The sequence below is a fragment of the Rhinolophus ferrumequinum genome, chromosome 2 (genome assembly GCF_004115265.2).
Source record: "Rhinolophus ferrumequinum isolate MPI-CBG mRhiFer1 chromosome 2, mRhiFer1_v1.p, whole genome shotgun sequence".
NCBI classification, from domain to species: Eukaryota; Metazoa; Chordata; class Mammalia; order Chiroptera; family Rhinolophidae; genus Rhinolophus; species Rhinolophus ferrumequinum.
Window position 1 is genome coordinate 23,957,876 of NC_046285.1, and position 21,202 is coordinate 23,979,077.

The 21,202-nt window shown below is 34.0% G+C and overlaps 1 protein-coding gene across 1 annotated transcript in view; it reads left to right on the forward strand.

Moving 5' to 3' along the window:
* EPHA3 (EPH receptor A3) overlaps positions 1–21,202 on the forward strand; it is a 356,361-nt gene that overhangs the window by 331,105 nt on the left and 4,054 nt on the right. Inside the window, 3 exon segments of the mRNA XM_033092431.1 lie at positions 3,538–3,687; positions 5,249–5,442; positions 17,573–17,728. Coding sequence (XP_032948322.1) covers positions 3,538–3,687; positions 5,249–5,442; positions 17,573–17,728 — 500 coding nt within the window.

Here is a 21,202-nt window from a genome sequence, read left to right on the forward strand (position 1 = left end):
GTGTGTGTATTCAGCAGGCACATATTAGCATGAGAGCAGAATTCAAAATATGTTTTCATTAAAACAATTCCTCATATATTTTTCCCAAACATATTTCCTTTTTGTGTGGGTTTTAACAGTTTAATAAGATTTGCACTGTGAAAACAAATAGACAGCACTGGATTGGAAAATCATTTTGGAAATAATTTGCTTGAATCTGTAACCATGTGTTACATTGGCGAACACACTGCAAAGGTTACAGTCAAGTGATGGCTGAAGTGCTGGGCATACTGAAGTGAAGTATGCAAGAAGTGAAGTATACATGAAGTGAAGTGGGTACACTGAAGTGATGGGCAAGGCTATGGCGCAGAGATCCCTCCAATAACATGTGTGTTTGTATCTAGAACAGCACAGGAAAAGACTTTCCTTCCTAACTTAAATACAGGCTTGGCCGTTCCTTCCTAAAATACATCATTTTTTTTTAGTATTTCACTGCTTTAAGAAACTTCATTAAAATATTCTCAATGCTATCCTCTCTGGAAAATAGTGATGACACACTTAAGATGAAACAATTTGGTATGTACCATTTTAATCCTGGTTGAAATAAAACACGAAAGGTGGGCTTCTAGTTCCTGGTTGTCATCAATCTATTACTTTTACTAATGTCTGTATTTTAATTTCAACCAGAGATCTTGTTAGGTAACATATATCTGTACCTTATATTTTCTAAATAAATACAAAGTTTTCAACAAGGAAAGAGTTTTCTTTCTTCTTTCTTTCCTTCCTTCCTTCCTTCCTTCCTTCCTTCCTTCCTTCTTCCTTCCTTCTTCTCCTTCCTTCCTCTTTTCTTTCTTTCTTTCTTTCTTCCTTCCTTCCCTTCCTTCCTTCCTTCCTTCCTTCCTTCCTTCCTTCCTTCCTTCCTTCCTTCCTTCCTTCCTTCCTTCCTTTCTTTCTGTGTGTTTTAGCACCATTTTTGTGCTTTTAGTAATTTTCTTCCATTACTTTTCCAAGTAACAGATGAGGAAAAGAAATGACAGTGTCTGCAGCAAAGATAAGACTTTTAGCTGAGATTTTAAAATATTATCTTTCTTTTGCACCATGAATACAGCTTTGTTTGACATCTGTTAATTCTCAGAATTCGTTAAGGGTTGAGAGTATGCCTAATGATTCTATTTAGCACCCTGAATAGATTTTGTTAATTGCCGCATGTATAATTCTGTTTTCATCAAAATTAAGAGGCATCATTTGAAATTTTGACTCCTTAAAATCCAAACTTGCTCTTGGTAGATACAAATAAGTTACTTGGGGTGGGGTTAAATGTTATTATTATTTTTAAGATTGAATTTATTGGCAGAAAAAAAGGAAACATTAGGCTTGAAAACGAAACATCTAAATTTAAATATGAAAAAAACCTTTTAAAATTTTTTATTGAAAGAAATACACAATGTAAAGAAAGAGTGAATGAGTGAGTATGAATGAGTGATAGAGAAAAGGGGAAACTTGTAAAACCTTGTGCCCTCGCATCCACATAACTGTGAAAGTTTTCTATTCCATTTTTCTGGTTCTAAACCGTCATTACTCTAGTGCGTGTTGAGCAGTATGGTGTGTCTCTCTAACTCCCAAGGCTCTCTTTTTTTGGATCCCATCTCTCCAACTTGACATATTTTACTTCACCATTATAAATCGTCAACTACCCTTAGGCTGGAGGCTTCTCTGTGCTCACTTCTCTATAGTTTCATGCATTCTTCAAATCCCAGCGTAAGATTTTAATAAAGATCTCCTGGCAGTACTGTCTCTGAACACCTCACTTGAATGAAAACATCAAAGAGAAGTGTTTAGTTTCCTGAGGTAGTTTCAATCACTTACACCAGTCTCCTCTATAGGATAAACTTACTTAGTATACCTGGGATTAATTCCCAATTTGACCTTTTCCCATCCTCTCATTTATTCCTCCACGTACTCTGTGGTATTTTTACACCAGAAACTGTTCTTCCAGAACATATTTTTCCTCCTCTGTGCTTCAATTTATGCCATTTCCCTCAGAATGTGGGACTAATATGCTAATGTTTCTTGAGACTTTACTATGTGCCGGGGGCTATGCTAAAGATTTTATTGAAAGTTTAGCTCCACAACAGACTATGAATCAGTACTACTACTTTCCCAAATAAGAGATAAAGAATTCAGGCATAGTGAGGTTTAATAATTACCTCCTAAGTTACCGACCCACTTTCTCTAAAGCAGTGAATGTCTCCTTTGAGCCTTACTTCAGAACAAATAAAGTGCTATGAGGTGCAATGTCAATGGAACACATTTTGATGAACATGGCTTAAGATTTTGATGATGTACACTCTTTAGAACATCCGTTCTTTTTTTCTTGTTGTATCAAAAATTGATGCATCTTTCAAATCACAATTTATAGGTGATCTCCTCAGTCCTCTCCAGTGAGAGTCTGGGCTCCACGCTCTGCATCACAATTGTCACGCTGCCTTCTACTTAAAGTAAGGCCCATGACTGGTGTGATCAATATGGGCCTGGAGCTTTTAGAAAGGCAGACCCTGGCTACACTCTGGAACTACTAAATTAGTTTCCATTTTAATGAGAGCGAGCCACGGAATGATTCACAGGCATTGCGAAGTTTGAGAAGCAAAACACTAGATATTTATTTCTGCTTTAGTTATTCACAACAACTAAGTATTCTCCTATAGGCCTGATATTTCCAAACAGAAGGGCCAGTATGTTATTTATATTGTCTTACCTAGAGTGACTAGCGTAATACTTCCCATATGGTTGCTACTCAGCACATCTTTACTAATGTATGTATTAAACTGCGAGCAATTTCCTGGGAATTATATGTTTTATGTCCTATAAGTCATAGAAGCCATATTCTCCTCTAGACTCTAAATTCTGGAGATGTAGTTATTAGGTTTTTTCTAATGAGTGCAGGATACAGACTCTAATGTATCACCTTCACCAAAGGTATTTCAGTGAATAATGATGGAGTATGGCACTGAGTAAATTAAGATGATTGACTATTGTATTGAAGAGATTATTTTAGAAATATAATTTTAATTTGAATTTAGTTAACAAATATCTATAAGAACTGATGTGTCAAGGAGTGGCATAACTTGTTTATAAATATTAACTTATGTTTACAAATATTATCACTTATGAACAGAGATTGTATGGTAGAGCATATGTTAAATCAGTAAAGGTTGATTTGAGATTACTCATTCAATTCTAACATATGGAATAGCTCACCTACTTTAAATAGTTTTCTTGCAGATGACCAACTGATGTGCCACAGTTGATATAAAAATGTCAGTGTTAAGCAATTTTATTATTTTTTTTCCCTTTAATCATTATAAAATTCTTCCAAATTAATTGGAAATAAATACTGCAGTAAATAATGTGCCTGCTTGGTATTAAAATAGAAGAATATCAAGATATAGCACAGAAACCCACTTTGCATTTCAGAAGAGAAACACCCTGATAAATTCAGTTTCAGTTTATATGTTTTATGCATTGATCCTGTATGTACATGTGATTTTATATTCAAAGGGAGGAAAGATCCCCATTCGGTGGACATCACCAGAAGCCATAGCTTACCGCAAATTCACATCAGCCAGCGATGTATGGAGTTATGGGATTGTTCTCTGGGAGGTGATGTCCTATGGAGAGAGACCATACTGGGAAATGTCCAATCAGGACGTAAGTATTTGTAGCCTATGAGTTATGGTTTCAGATTAAGAGATCAAGCTGTGCAAGGAAGTGGAGCATAATGAAACCAGGTGGCTCCCAGTTTGTGACATTGAAATAGAATACTTAAAAAATGAAATTGTTTCCAAATCTTGTGAGAATATTAATTGAGTTGCTCTTATGGCTTTACATTTTTCCCTCAAGCAGAGGTTTAGAAATGAGACAAAATGAAGAACTTAATCGCAAAATGTAATGAAATAAGTACTAACAAGATAACCAATAGATAGCAAGGAATGTTTGAAACATTTTTGCTACAAATTGTTTCTATGTAACATTCGTAAGATACATACTGTCTGCCAGTGTTTGCAGATTTAATTAATGCATCTATGACAACATTTTGTTTATGTAAATAGTATTTCCCAAAATCAGACAAAAAAAAAACCCCAAAAACAATCTCTAGCATGTTGTTTCTCATAATATATTAAAGTTGCACATGAATTTAGTTATACAAATTGAAGTCTCTGGATGGAAATCATAATCTTTAACTCTCTATTATAAACTGTGATGTGATTTTTCAAAAGGATTTTTGTTTTTATAAGTTGTGTTTTGCTAATGCTTAGTACAAGGATGCTCTTGACATATGGGATCAGCACTCAGAGATTTTTCTTTATGCTCAGCCAGAAACTGTGAGTACAATCTCAAAGATACATAAGAAGGAATGCTGAGATGCTTTTAGTCATTTCCTACTCACCACATATAAAATTGCTTTTAATGTATTTGGATATAAAAACCTTTTTGTACTTCTTCAAACAAGCTATTTTTTGAAACAGTAACGGGAACATCAGACTCACTTTTTCACATCTCTATTTTCCAAATTTCTCTCTGTATCAGAGCATCTCATAGAGTGGTCTCTGGTCCATTAGCTTTAGCTTGGCCTGGGAATTTGTAGGAATGCACATTCTCAGGCCTTACCCCAGAGTTATGGAATCAGGTTAGTCCATCTGTATACTGATAAGTTCTCCAGATGGGTCTGATATATGGTAAGTTTAAAATCACTGCTTTACATGATTTAAAAATACTACTAAACTGATAGTTATTTAATTGTGCATCACAGGAGCTTTTACCAAAGGACCTTACTATGATTTGGAAGGTACCGTTTGAACTGGTGTGTAACAAAAATTGGTATACTATTTTTTTCTGCATTAATGTATATATAATTATATATATATATATATATATATATATATATATATCCACAAAACTCTGTATTACGAAATATAAAAATTGCTTTATGATTATTGAATTTCTTATGTGACAGAACATTTTTTTTTTATCTGAATCTGAAAAGTATCTTTACAGACTCTCCTAAATTCGCTTTCTCTCTCCTGAACTTCCTTTATATAACATTTGGGGCATTAATAATATCTTATTTATTTCACAAGTTATCTTTTTAATGAATTGAAAATGAGGAACTTTTCCACTTAACTTTAAAATCTTCATATTAGTGTGCCCTGCCCATGAAGACCTAAAAGAAGTACCACCTAAGTCCCCGGAAACTTTGCTTCTCACACAGGTAATTAAAGCTGTGGACGAAGGCTACCGACTGCCGCCTCCCATGGACTGCCCAGCTGCGTTGTATCAGCTGATGCTGGACTGCTGGCAGAAAGACAGAAATGACAGACCCAAGTTTGAGCAGATCGTCAGCATTCTGGACAAGCTTATCCGGAACCCAGGCAGTCTGAAGATCATCACCAGTGCAGCAGCAAGGTGACACATTAGAGTTTGCATCCTGCACGCCTGCGCACACACGGAAATAATGTATTTTCTAGCTCCAAGGTGTTTAATTTCCTCCTCCCCTCTTCCAGCTGCATCCTTTGATATTTATATTCCTCAAGATACTCCTATCTTGGTTTTTATAAGAGAGACATGTTTTGTTTTTTTGTTTTTTTCTATTTAAATCTTTCCGGAGGAAAGCTCATGCTATTTAATGATAGCGATGAAATTCTGAGTTATTTTTAACTTCCAACTTGACTACAAGGGAGTCTATATTCAGGCTTATTTAAGTCTCTGGAAAATAGGAACACGGTACACATAGCTTCTTAGCTTCTTTTCACTGGCATCTATTTGAAAAAAAAAAAAAAGTCTCCTGGAGTGGTGAGGAATTTTAATGAAGTCCTAATTTATTCCACATTTAAAATAAAATTTCAAAAATAACAAAAATGCTTCCCAAACATTGCACTGGCTAGGAGAATGCAATTTCCCCCCACTTAATTAAATAAATATTTGTTCAATCCATATTGTGTGCCAATTGCATTGTTAGATACTATCAAGGATAAAACTAAGAGTAAAATAATGTCCGTGTTCCCAGACAGCAACACAAATGATAATCCATCCTAATTATAATGCAGTCCAGAATACATAATGTCCGTTAGATTTTATGCACATTCTCCCCAGTTAAGAAGCACTGAGTTCTCTTAATGGTTTTGAGGAATGTAAATTAAAGTGTACCAACCAAGTGTAATGGAGGAAATAGGTAAGGAGAGATGAATTTGTCAAGGCCATATGAGAAAGAAGACAAGTGTTAATTTATTTGGTGCTTCTCAGAAAACTAACAGCAAAGATATCTGTTTGATTTAATGATTTATATTTTCATTTTATACATGAGAGAAACAATTCCTTTGTATTTTGATGATGTGTATTCTTGTAGGTAAAATTATAGAGTTTTTCATAAAAGAAACTGTACTTTGTGTGCACATAAATCCATAGTATCAATATGTATAAATACTATATAATAATGACGTCGTGTGACTCACATGTAAAAGGTGTAATATAATGCCTTATTGGAAGTTTCTTTTTGCACATCTTTCTCTCTTTACTGATGATCACCAGAGTTATGACTTTCAGACTGATAGACCATTTGCTAATGTACTTTATGCTAGAGTATATTATTTGTACCTTAATAGGAATCTTTATGGTTCTGTATTTACACTGTATTTGAGTGTATTGAGTAAGATAAATATGAGGAATCTGAACCAAAGTCTAAATATCAGTATATAAGAATTATAGATTATTTGTTGGAAATAACATTTCCAACACTAAGTTTGTCTTACAGATATAGCTTTAGTAGGTAAAACTACCCATAACTTACCCTATAAGGATGAATCTCTGTTCTAAACTTCACAGAGAGAGACTATGCAGACTCTTGAAACTCCACCTGACAATTTAACAACTAACAGGATAACAAATGTGTCCTTTCTTGGGCCATATGGTCCTCATTTTGCACCCTGAAGCCATTTCTTTTCATCTTCACTCAATGGCAGCTATAGCAAAAACAACCAACCAACGAAATAAACAAAAACAACCAACCATATTTTCAATTCTTTCCATACCATAAAAAAGATATTAAAACCATTTCCATAGGATGATATTAGCAATATAAAGACTAACTCATATGATTTAGGAATATTAAACTCAATTTTATGTAAAAAAATGTTCTTAATATCAGATCATATTATGTCAGGATATGTCCAAATTTTAATACACTTCTTAAATTCACTTTTTCCATTCTTATTGAAATACATTTAATATACTTTCTCCTAATATATATTCTTTAATACCTGAATAAATTCCATATATTTTGTCACAACACATGTAATTTCAGGGAAAATATAAGTATTTTTCTAAAAAAATCCATTTTAATTTACTAAATATAATTTTTTTTGGAAATTGTTTTTATATAATTACTCATTGCCATTAAAATACACAACAGGGCAGATTGTGTCATTATGGTTTTATTAGCAACAACCTCAAGTGGTCATACAACAGTGTCAAAAAATCTTTTTCTTAAGAAAATTTTCTTTCTCACTTTTGACAATGATTATTTCATTCTTTTTCATAACTGATTACACTCATTCCCTTTCACCTTTAATTTTCCATTGATGACCTTGCTACATACTTTATTGAGAAAATACAAGCTATTAGATGGGAAATTCTAACAGCAAAAATAAAAACTTCCTGGTTCTTCTACTCATACAGTTTATACTTCTTTCCTCTACTTATGACAGAGGAAGAGAGGAAGTGTCCCTCCACTTGTCAGGGACAAATTTTTTCTCTCCTACATATCAAGACTCTTTCTTTCTGCAGGGTTATTGTTATAGAAATACATTCTATTGTTTCTTAAATTTCCCTGGTGATAAGAATCCCTGGGGGAACTTATTAAATGCACAACATATAACTAATTGTCCAGGTCTTTATCAAGCCACTGACTCAGAATCTCTAGGAAAGTGGACTGGAACTTGAATGTTTGATAAAAACTCCAGGTAATTTTTATCATTAGGTGAATTTAACAGATTCTGTTCCTCAGCATTACCTCTGTGGGTCCCACATCTCTGCCAACTACTTCCTTCTTTTTCTACCACACGTTCACAGCCAAACTTCTCAAATAAGAGTCTCATAGACGTCTCAAATTAATATTCTGCAAATGTATCTGTTCGTTTTCTCCAGATAGCCTCATCCATCCACTGTCTTCCTACTTTTGTTGAGTACACTAGCACCTATTCATCTGACGAATCAGGATTAGACCAAGTCGTGGCACCACTTTCGTGCCCTCCACACTTTGATCTAGGTGATCACTGGATCAACATGATCCGGCTACAATCACTGTCTTTCCACTACAAACACTCTCTTCTATGACGTTTTCCACTTCCGCAATAGACCACTGCAAGAGCCCTCTAACATGTCCCCTGCTTCCACTGTTGTCCTGCTCCAAGCACCTTTTCATATAGCCTTGAGAATTTCGTTATCAAAATATACAGAGGGTGCCAAAAATATATATACACATTTTGAGAAAGGAAAACACTGTATTAAAATTGTAATATAATGAATGACGCTAGCATTCATTTGATTAACACCCTCTTTTGAGCAAATGTCATACTACACATTGCTACCATAATTCAATTCAACTGTGAAAAGTAACACATACCGTTTTTCCCCCAAAATAAGACCTAACCCAAAAATAAGCCCTAGTATGATTTTTTCCAGATGACATCCCCTGAACATGAGTCCTAATGCGTTTTCTGGACCAAAATTTAATATAAGATCCGGTCTTATTTTCGGGGAAACATGGTAGACGTCATCTCTTAAAATATGTACATTTTTTTGGCACCCTTGGTATATGATATAATTTTGGTCACCTGTTTGTACCCAACCTTCATTCCCATTACACTTAGAAAAAGGAAATCTAGACTCCTTTTGATTATTTAAATTGCCATGCTTCTCCAATGTCATTTCTTTTATTCAAGTGTTCATTAATTTTTCCAACAACTATTTAGTATGTGCCAATCTACTCTGTTCTAGGCATGGGTAGAATCTAGAGAAGAGTGAAGAAGACAATGTGGTCTCTGCCATCCTGGAGCTTAAATTATATACGATGTACAATGCACAATAGACAAGTACAGATGATAGGAAATAATTAAAGAGATGGTTGTGATAGATAATAAAAGGGTGTTTGGAAAAGAGCCAGCCTTCTGAGGAGCTGATATTAAGCTGAGTCCTTAAGAAAGGAAAGGGACACCTGTTTTAAAGAACCCTCCCACCCACCCCTAAACCCCCTCCACCCCCCTAAAAAATAATCTTGGCATAAGAATAAGAAACTGCAAATGAGTTTGGAGGGCTCTACGAAGTGGCAGAAGAATAACATGACTGAAGAGCAATAAGGAAAGGAAGAGTCTGTCATGAGTCTGAAAAGGCAAATAGAAAGAAGCCAGAGCACTTTAGCTACCCAGGCAGGCCATGGTGAGGACTTTTGAATTTGAAATGCATGAGGAATCCATTAAGTCATTCGAAGCAGGGAAATGACATGATTTTATATACACAACTTGCTTTTGCAGGGAGGGGCAAAAATGTGAGGAGAGTGGTATTTCAACCTTTCAAACTGTACCACTTTCACTTAAACAATACTGTAAGCTCAGTGGCCAACTTCTGGTTCCTTCTGAAAGCCAAGGTATTTCAGATATGAAGACAGTAGCACATGCTGTTCTCTTGTCTTAGAATCTCCTTGGCATCTGTCTTCCTTCAGGCAGTAGCTGCTGCATCTTATGTTAATTGAGGCATTCTCTGGCAACACAATTATTCTTTTATAGAGCACCATTTTCTTGCTCATCACAATTTTAATTCTGTTTTGTGTGTATATTCCACCCTGAATGGCTTGCATTTAAACATGGGAAGAAAATAAATGTTAAGAAATACTTTAATATTCCTCAGAATATGTCATTATTTGAGCAAAAAGACAAGGTGTTCAGGAATCATGAAGGAAGGGTGAGTTCACTTTTAGCTTTGGGATTCCCTGGCAGTTGTATGGTGGATGAAGTTTCTATAGTCAGATTACAGGATAAGACCATACCAGGGTAGGGAAACACTACGGAAAAAAACAAAACAAACAAACAAACAAAAAACAAAAACAAAAACAAAAACAAAACAGGACACACAACAACTTAGGATACTTCCAAAATTACTTTGCATCATACAATTCTTCTGGAATATAAGATAAAAAGAAAATTATGGAGAAAAAGCCTGATAGATAATTTCATCAGATAATGGAAGATTGAATGTTATCTCTAGAAATTTGGACTTTTGTACATGAGGAAAAGGGGAGCCATTGAAGTCACTTAAGTGATATATTGCACTGTACCTATGGAACAATTCTCTGGCAGCTATACCTAAGCAGGGCTGGCAGGAAAGAAATTCATAGCAAGGAATTAAGAGGTAATTTCAGCATATAAGAAAGGGCTTATGCTATCGTACAGCAGAGGAAATAAAAAGAAAGGATGAGAATTCAGGAAGATTTACTGAAGTATTACCTGCCATGGTCACTAATGAGATGTGCAAAGTGACAGAGAAAGTACCTGAGAGTACTTCCAGGCTCAAGGTAGAGGACCAAGAGAACAGAGCTCTTACCGACCCTCATAAGAAGGCAGAAGGAACAACCGACTGCGAGGCAGATCAGCCTCCTGGACACAATGAGACCGAGTCCCACAAGAAGTGGGGAGTTCATATCTCAAGCTGGGGAAGACATTAAAATTAAGTCTAGGCATACAATTTAGAGCATTCTCTCTGTAAAAATAATGAAAGGAGCCACAGTCAGAAACATGTTTAGCAGATACAAATCTCAATCTAGTAACGCTAGTTTTCACCACAAATGCATCCTTTTTTATTTGTATGAAATTATTATGTTTCTAATGGAAGCTTTTCATATCCCATGGATTATCAGGAGTCTTTAATCTATGAGTAGTGGAGGGTGTTGGTTCAGATAGGTTGACACTGAAATATCTCTCATCCCAGTCTGCCAGAATGCACTTTCTCCTTGCTGGTTCTGTGCTGCCCTGGGGTCCAGGGATCTTTTTAAAGCCTCTAAGCACCTCAAGCACTGAGTCCAGAAATCACTAATTCAAATGTTTGCAAGAGCCAAAGAGCTAATTGAAATGAGTGAATGCTTCTCTCATATATGACAGGGTGTGGTGGTAGCCAATGGATATTTCAGTTTCCTTATTAGGAGATTGTGGAGCCAATTAATGCTAATGGATTGCAATTCTAGAAGGAAGAAAGTATAGAACATAGTTGACATCCCATTGAATGAACATTAACCCATTGCACAGAATCCAACTCAGGAAGAAAGAAAATTGTCTCTATTTAGAGCTTTGGAGAACAGTACCAATTACAGAGCAGAAGAGTATGAAGAGTAGGTAGAAACAATCAAGGGTTAGGAATGAGACTTAGACCACAAAGCAAAGAATTTTCCAAAGTGGATAGGATGAACTGTGTTATTAAAAGCTGCAAAAGGCTGAAGGAAAAAAAGACACAGGAAAAAACCTTACAGTGAAACAATGAGAAGGACATTGGTTTCTTTTGAAGAGAACTACTTTGATTCTTTTAGAGTGATAGATGATATACAGAATTTTAAAAAGGTTTAGTTACAACTGGATGATGAAAAGGAAAAGGCAATGTGAAAATAGTGCTTTTGAGAAATTTAGAAACAAATGAAAAGTATAATCATAGTGCACATGTGTAAAAGACTAAAAATAAAGTTTCCTCACTTTAAGAAATTTTCTTAAAGTTCTTAATAGAACTGGCACTATATAAATAAATAGAAAATGGTTTTACAGTGACAAATTTTCTTACTTTACAACACAAGCTTTTGTTATACATAAAAGAGAAATAAGCAGAATTCATTTTTTAAAAGAAACTATTTTGCAAGATTAGTTTTATAATAACATAGCTCTTACTATATAAATAAGTTAGCTTGATTACTTTTGTGAATGTAGGTAACTTAAAAGTTTTAAAAAAATTAATAGAAAAAAATGAGAGATGAATTTGTTTCTATTCAGACTGTAAGATACCCTTTTTATTTTTGGATATATACATACATACACACACACACACACACACACACACACACACCCGTGCATGCGTGTGTGTGTGTGTGTGTGTGTGTGTGTGTGTGTGTGTGTGTATGACTTGTTCTTTAAATCCATAGCATTTTCACACTTCAGGTCATTGGATTATTCAATACTATTGTAAATTTGTGGAATCTAAATTCTTTGTATAAAGACTTTAGCAATATATTTAATATATTTAGAATGAGGTTCTGAAGAGCCAAATGTACTTAATTTCATTGAAATGACTTTAAATATATTGTTTCATTGTATTGATCGCTAACTTTAAAGGGATTTCTTTTTATTAACTTGCAGGATAAATAGAAAAAATAAGCAGTACTCACAATTTTCCCTGTTGATGGCTTTAAATTAGCATTAATAAAATGCTTCTGATCTCTAAGAGTACATAATAAAATTATTTTAGAGAATAACTGCATTTAGAGAATAAATACATTATTTTAGAGAAATGTATTCTTTAAGAGTTGTCTAATGACCAAGAAACATTCTGTTTCCCAAATGACTTTGACCTCCAATTCTGAAACTGACACGGTGACTTTCGTCACAGAACAAACACGATACTGAACGTTTTAGAGGAAAGCCAATATGCCAAATACCCAGGTGATTTTTTTTTCTTTTTTATTAAAAATCAAAAGTTGGTAATTTTACCATTGGGAGGAATTAAACCTGTAATAGCTATAACTGCTAAGATTTTTGTCCTTAAGGCCTAGAGATAATTAAAATAAACACAATGACTGTACTTCTCCTTGATGTGTCATTTATATAATAGTCTCCTGTTGGGAGCTATATATACTCAAAATTATTTTTAGTTACTGATGACAAATTAAATTCTATTTGAATTTTTAATGTTAGAGATAAAAAGATCAATGTGGATCATCATAAATCCACATTTTTAAAAAATTGGCAAAAACAAGCTTTTCTCCTTGAAATACAATAAGACATCATTTGAAGTAAAATTAACACTAAACTATAAAAGATATTGCAAAATTATATTATTATTTTCAGATAATAATAAAGGTAGATATAATTTTGTTTTTAAAATTACTTTAGAGCTAATATTATATGTTCTTGAAACTATTCACAACAACAGAAAAAAGTTAATAATTATAGTGGTATAGCATTATCTCCCCAGTGTTATTGATATCTACTTCTAGTTTCAGTAAGCATCTACTTATTCATTCAAAAATGTGTATTAATCGTTATGTTTAATACATGAAAAATAAAGCATTCAGTACACCAAAAGGAGTCTTATGTTACAAAATGATAACTGAACATTCAGTCAGAGGGATTTAGAGTTCTAATGCAATATGAAATAAGGTCATTTTGAGTGATATTCTTGGGAATGGCAGTTACTTCTTGATATTTGTTCCCCAGCGTCTGGGGTTAATTTATATGAAACCATTTACGGATAAAATAGGGCTTGATGGGAAGAAAATAAATGTGTACCTCTTTAATGCAACAGTCCGAAAATCCATAAAAGAATAATTCACAAACCAAAATACAAGGAGGGAGAGAAAAAGGGAGAAAAGTTATGTTTTTGCTTCCCCTGAGCAAACATGTAATTTCCATGATTTCTTTTTAATGACTGCGGTCTGCAGCCAGTAGGTACTGATTTATGAAAAGCTGTAAAAGATCAGGTGGAACTCTGCAGGACATCGTTTACAGCTGCACGGATTGAAATCTATCTAATTTGTCTAGTAAAAGTGTGAGCTCCTGGTGCACATCACCCAGCCTATAAATTTCCCCTTCAGACCCAGTGTCTGGGGTTTGGTCTAAAAAAACGCCAATGCCTGCAGCTGCTCAAAAAGCCCACATTCCCTGGGTGTGCGTGAAGAGACATCACAGGCTCTTCACAGTGAGAGACAAATTCCTATCCATTGATAAACTCTCCAGATGTCCTCTCGGAGGAGGAAAGGAACCGATTTTTATTTGAATTCCCTAGAGAAATCCTGGAAGTGGAAAAATGATACTTTGCAGGGCTGGTTATTCTGAGGTCACTGGCATTAAAATTAGGTCATTCTTTGTGTTCGTTGTACTTTGATCCAAGTAATAAACAGAAAAACTCAGTTGGGGTCAATTTAATCCCTAATCCACTCGTCCTGTTCTATTTCAATCTTTATTTCTCTAAATATTTCAATCAATTTTCTCTAAACTCTTGTGGAGTCTTGCTATAGTGTTGAGTTTAAAAATACAAACCATTTTGAATTGAGAAGAAAAAATTCTGCATTTTGCTATTAGGCACACTTCATAAATATTCTGAATACATGTCCTGGGGTTTGATTCTTCATACCCACAAACCCATAAATAAAAAACTATTGCTATTCATAAGACCAAGAGTCAACAAGAGTCCACATTAGATTCTATGCTACAGCTACAGGAAAAATCCAATCTCTCTCTCTCTCTCTCTTTTCTCTCTCTCTCTCTCCCCACACACCTGTAGATAGTTTAATATTTTATTGTCTTCTTTCTAGGTATAACTTCATTTTTCTTATAAAATTTTGTCACATATGATTTAACGTTATGCATATCAATTTTGTTTACTGATTTGATGACTTAACCAATGGACCTAATGCTATATTTAATGCTGGCTAGTGATAAAACCTATTTCACTAATGATAGTCAAGCTAAAACAACCCAAGAATATCATGTAAGTTCTGAAACCTGGGTTATATATCTGTCCATAATTCCTCAAGTTCTTAGGAAAAAAACAAGAGTTTTAATTATTACAATAAGTGTTTTTCCTTGGTCAGATGATTTAAACAATCATATAAAATTTATATATATATAAATTTATTTATTTATTATATATATAATTCTCTTTTGGAACATATATATATATGTTCCAAAAGAGAATAATTTATAAAATATTATATTTATATTTTGTAGGGTTTTCTTCATATTTCTAAAGGAAAGAAAATTAATGCTTTGTAAAGTAATGCTTAATTTTTATTTCTTTCTATCATTTTTAAAAAACCTCTGAGGGTTAGTTAAAACTAAACCATAACACATAAACACAAATTATAAACACATAATTTTAATTTATAATTAAAATATTTTAGACAGAGGGGACTGAAGTAGTTGAGTTTACTGTAAGGGAAAGAAAGTTGAAAAGTCCTCCACTTTCAGCTTTACAAATGACTGTGCTAGGGAGGGAACTAGCTATTGATCTATATTTTCCATAGAAGATGAATATATAGGCAGAGCCAAATGGTCAAATTTCCATTTTTTCTTAAACTCAGCGTTAACGTTTGACGATTTTTATCAAATAAATGTAATGTATCTCCATTAAAAGTCACATAAATAGTTAATTTACACTCCTCTCATGTGTCCCCAACAATAGGATACATGTCTACAGAACGATAGAAAATTATCTAGATATGAAATTCTTTTTTTTTTTTTGAGTTAATTTAATTTAATTTAATTTTATTTTTGCCATGGTGTTTAGATATGAAATTCTTAATCACACACTTAGCATGTTTCTTATATATCCGGAAGTGAGCTGAAGAAATTCATCAATAGTAACAGAAATATCCCAATTAAAAATTGTTTTAAATATAGGTAGAGCTGGCATATTTATGTACCTCCTTCACAGAGAGATTTTCTCATGAGAACATATCCCAGGTAATAATCAGTGGTTGATATTCATAGATAAATCATAGTATGGTTTAATTGTATCTGGATGGTTCATTTTGCTCTTATTTCATGTTATTTCTAAAAACATTATTGGAATCAGTACCTTAAAGAGCTAAATTCATTTCTAAAATAAAGATAAATACATGTCAATATATTCCTCATTCGCTTTGGTGTCTTCTGAAAACTAATTCTAACTGTTGAAATTCAACATTTCAAATGGTGGGTTTCATTGAGACAAATTATTAATTTTCAATATATATAAACATATGAAGTTCTAATTTTAAAAACCCTAATATTGGGGCACTTAAAATAATAATTTTAAAAACTTTCAAGAGCTCAATGCTGATTAAATTCAACTACAGGATCATAAAACATGAAAGATTCCGAATGACAACTCTGAAGAGGTAAAATCTAAATGTACCTTCTCAATTATAAGATAAAGATTAGTTTACAACACCTTTGCAGGACATTTGGTCCTCTCCAAATGTCCATGGAGATTTTTGGTTCATACGAAAAGGATCCTAGAAATTTGCTGACAGAAGAATGCATCACACATCAAGAGATCCCATCCTCAACCTGTCCTCTGTGCATTTCTCTCACTGTAACAGGCTCTTCCTCAGTATGCATAGTCAGCATAGATCCTGTGCTACTGTATGATTCGAATTCTGACCCACCTATCTAACCCCATATTCTATTACCAGCTAAGCCACTGAGGTAAGAAGGGTTATTGGCAATACGGCCTCAAAACAGTTATTGGACCAAGAAAACATGATAGTATGTATTAATCCCGTAAACAAAAGTATAAATAAATGTTATGGTCTATTTTAACCAAGGGTCATTTTTAGGAGAAAAACATAGAGAGGACAATTAGTTGTCTACCTGCTGACTGGTCCCAGTCTCATGAGTTAAAGACCATTAGAGGGGTCACTGAGAGCTGTAAAACACAGGCCCAGGGCAGCTCACCAACAGCTACTGCTTTGGGCTCTTCAGGGATGAAAACACGGTCTCTTCCATTTCTTTTCAGTCCCTGTGATTCACTAGATCTTGCAGTTGGTACATAATAGATCAATGTTTAGGCCTGTAATTATGTAAAACAATACTAGAAGTTCCTTTTATGCTGATTGTATTGTGCAATATTAATCACAATCACAATCTCTCTCTCTCTCTCTCTCTCTCTCTCTCTCTCTGTATAAAATGAACTCCATTTGGTGTCGTCACATATGCGAGGATTTCATTTATTGTTACTCACCTACTTTTTTTCCATTCCTTTTGTAATTTTTATTTTTGATGACATTTGTGACATTATTTAAACCTGTGCTGACTTTATGTCCTACTGAAAGTATAGTCTAGGTTGTTCCAACTGTCTTTTAGACAGCAACTATACAATGTCTGCAAATATCCCATTGGGCAGGATTTAATAGGGGAAATCAAATCCATCACCAAAGCAGACAGCAAATTATTCAGTGTGTCATGTTCGCTATAATGATATCCTAAATTACCACCATCTTTGCTAATGGTTAAACAAATTAAATTATCAAAGTATGTATGGATATACGTATGCATATCCCTGGCAAAATTTCAGTGATTTAAAAAGCAGTTGTGAGTGGAGAAAAGAACCACCGAGACAAGACGATTACACAGAATTCTTGAAAGTTGCCCATTCCAACAGATGAAGTCTTCATAGCAGATAAATTCCACAAACAAACAGGAACAACATGTGAAGTCTGAAAGTTCCTGCTGATGTTGATGTCAAATTTGACTTCCAGCAAATCCGCTGACTCCAGATCTCTCTTCTTTTGGTGTTTCTTTTCTTGCAGGCCATCAAACCTTCTTCTGGACCAAAGCAATGTCGACATCACCACCTTCCGCACAACAGGTGACTGGCTTAATGGGGTCCGAACAGCACAGTGCAAGGAAATCTTCACAGGCGTGGAATACAGTTCTTGTGATACCATAGCCAAGATTTCCACAGAGTAAGAAAAAGTTTTTAAGATTACTGAATGATTCTGAACTTTCTGTTGAACATACATATTTTAGATTAATGTGTTATCAATATTCATTGAACCTATGAGATACCAGCTGTCTCCTGTAACTGCTGAGCTGGGTACTGGATCCCTCTTTGTAAATGACACCATCTGGATTCTGTATTGATGCATCTTCTTCCCTCACAATAGTTCTCATAGTAAGTGTCTTCACTGAATTATGACCTCCTTTAATAGACCCAAGTAGTCTATACATATCCCCACAGACTCAAGCTCCTAATTGAAAACATAAGCAGATATAGCACACTTATTAGTATATTCCTGTATTTGCATTTTTTCTATTAATTTTAACAAAGCCTAACCTCCGTGTAAATGGAAAATTGAGAACAAAGTGGATAAACTGGTACTGTGTTTCTCCAAAAATAAGATCTACCCTGAAAATAAACCCGAGTTAAGGTCATCCGCCAGACGGACGCACTTCGTACGTGATGATGATGTTCTAGAAGAAGATGACATGACTGTATTTGAATAAATGTAGATTGTTGTACATGAAAAAATAATATACCCCCTGAAAATTTGCCCTGTCTTTTGGAGCAAAAATTAATATAAGACCCAGTCTTTTTTTCGGGGAATCATGGTATACAGGGAAATAGGCTAAAGTCTAAAAGTAATTTTCACAGCTTCTAAATAAACATCATCATCTGTTATTGTGTGTCTACTCTGTGAAGGATAACATGTTTGAAAATGAAGTTATAAATAGGTTTAAGACATGACTATTGTTTTCCTTAAAAGATTTATACTCAGTTTGAAAATACTAATGTGCATAATTAATGTGGGTTTGTACGTCAAATCCAAAAATAATTGAGTATAATAGGCTCTATTTTTTAGACATGGATCATTTGATAATAGGAATCTTTTGATATGAGAAATCCACAGGCTTAAGGAAAGGAAGTTTATCAAGTGAATTCAGTGAATAATCCATAAAATTCAGCACCATTCGTAAGGCATGGTAATTGGGAACTGACAGTGAAGTCTTGGAAGCTATATTTTTTTTATCTCTCTGTGAATGAGAGTCAATTTACTTCAATTCTTAATGCATCATTTTTCTTCTGCTTTACAGTGACTTTTTCTGTACTCCCATGCATATAGCTACAAACGCCTTCCTCTGCTCTAGGTCACACAACTTTGGTGTGCTATTCAACTGACCAGAGCTGAACTGTCTTAACTCTTAAGTCCTCAGGAGAAAATTCTGATTGGCACCTTTAAAGTCATACGGTTGCCATAATATAATCATTTCTGTTCTAAAAAGGTGGGGTATGATAGCACAGATTGGCCTCTAGGAGCCCTTTCCTGAAGGTAGAATAGAAAACTGTTCTCAAGAAAGAAGTTTTGTGTTGAACAGCTACACAAAAAGTTGTCCACAGTTTTGTAGCTTGCAAGGTGTGTTTGGAAACTGTTTCCTTCTCTGTTTCAGTCTTGTATCTTTCATCTTTGCTACTTTAAATAAACTATTGCCCTCAAGTTCCTTTAAATCTTAACCTCTCCTACCAATATTTGAATATTTAAATATTGTTGAATATTTAAAGACTTTCATTGTCATCCCGTCAATCATTTAAATAAAGTCGATGTAGAGAGCTATAGATTAGATATCAAAAAAGGAATGTGGAGTATAATTAATATAATTAATGGAGTCTAAGCAAATAGGTAGTTTATCATTTATGATATAACTTTACAATTAGAAACACAAAAAGTCACAGAAAGGCCTGTAGAAAGGGTTTATTACTATTGAAGTGAATTATTGTTAGACAATAAACTCATGCTAGTTGACGTGCATGCATTGGCATTCCTATTTAAAGGAAATGTACGGTTTTTAAATAAACTTCTTTTTAAAATTTATTTATTTATTTTTTTCAGTCACAGTTGACATTCAATATTATTTTTATATTAGTTTCAGGTGTACAGCACAGTGGCCAGACATCTATATAATGTATGCAGACTTCCGATCCAATCAACAATATGCTTTGAGTTTCTGTAGTAGTTATTTTGATCAAACACAATCCCAGGATATTTCGATATAGTTTTATAAATTCTTATTTCAGTAATGTAAACAGTTAGGGTTATGATATACAAGACACCTGCGTTAGAGCACAGAAGCATAGCAGAGAACAAACACAAAATTGAATGGTTCTGTGTTATTGCCAGATTTTCAAAGGCAGAGTTATACAAATGTTTATTCTCAATAAAATATCAACACTCAGAGGTTTTAGATAATGAAACACTATATTGAAGTGGATGAAGCAGTACATTGTTAATAGAATTAACTGCTAGGTCACAATATAAATATACTCAGACATTATAAGCTATGAATGTGGTAAGAAAGTTACTTGCTTAAAAAAGTGAAGTGGCAGCATTTGTTACATATCCAAGTTATCAATGCGTTTGTCTCAACAATAGTGTTGGGCCGTAAGCTCTTTTTCACTGCCTAGAGTCTTTTCACTTAATTGTTGTTATTATTATTATTTAAACAACCTGTCAATGTACATTCAAGATGAAAGCTGTTTTTTCCTGAGATACTCAGCTGTTCAGGTTTGTCCTTCACAGGAGACAGATACTTTCAGATCTCTCAGTGTTCTTTCTTCTGTCCTGTGTCTTAAATTCAGGGACAACATAGAATTAAGATCTATTGACCTAACAATCCTTGAAAAGAATTGTTTATTTTTTGGGTCTCCTCAGTGTGGTGTATATACTACAAAAAATAGAATTTATAAAAAATATTTACTACAATAATAATTTAGGGAAATCTAATGAGGCGGAATTTTCACCTTAAATGCTATAAAATATTTAACTCGATGTTTCGTTCTTCCTTTTTCAGTCTTGGGCTTATTGTTTGAATTTGTTTCCTTTCAATCCCTATTTTCTTTGTGCAATCCAGACTCAATTCAGAAATGATTCCTTTGACGGAATAACTCTAGAGATTCTCCTGGAATAAGACAGAGATACTTAAAATTGATATTAAATTTATTTTTGTTTTCCATCCAGACTATCAAGTTACAGAGAGCTTCATACTAAAATAAGTGTTAACTTATTTCAGTTAGTTTTGGGATTTCATTTACATGCAAGTTACTCAAGTCATCTGATTTTCAAATGAAATCCAGAAAATGTACAGTTTTATTCAGTGAACATATTTTTTTAAATACTGTTTCATAGCTAAGCTGGATTTAGAAAGGTTAATGTGAGAAGGGAAGAGACAATGAAAAAGGGCAAGAGTGACTATAGACTATGGAGAGAGAATTAAGTGGGTGGAATGAATATTAGGCAGATTAATTGTTACATGTCATTATCCCGTACCCTTGGATGCCATTTTCAAAGTGTCATCACCTATCCCTTTGCCTTTGAAGTACCAGTTAGCTTATTAACCTCTGGTTTCAATCTTGATCTGCTCTTTAGTGTTGAACTTTTCCACTG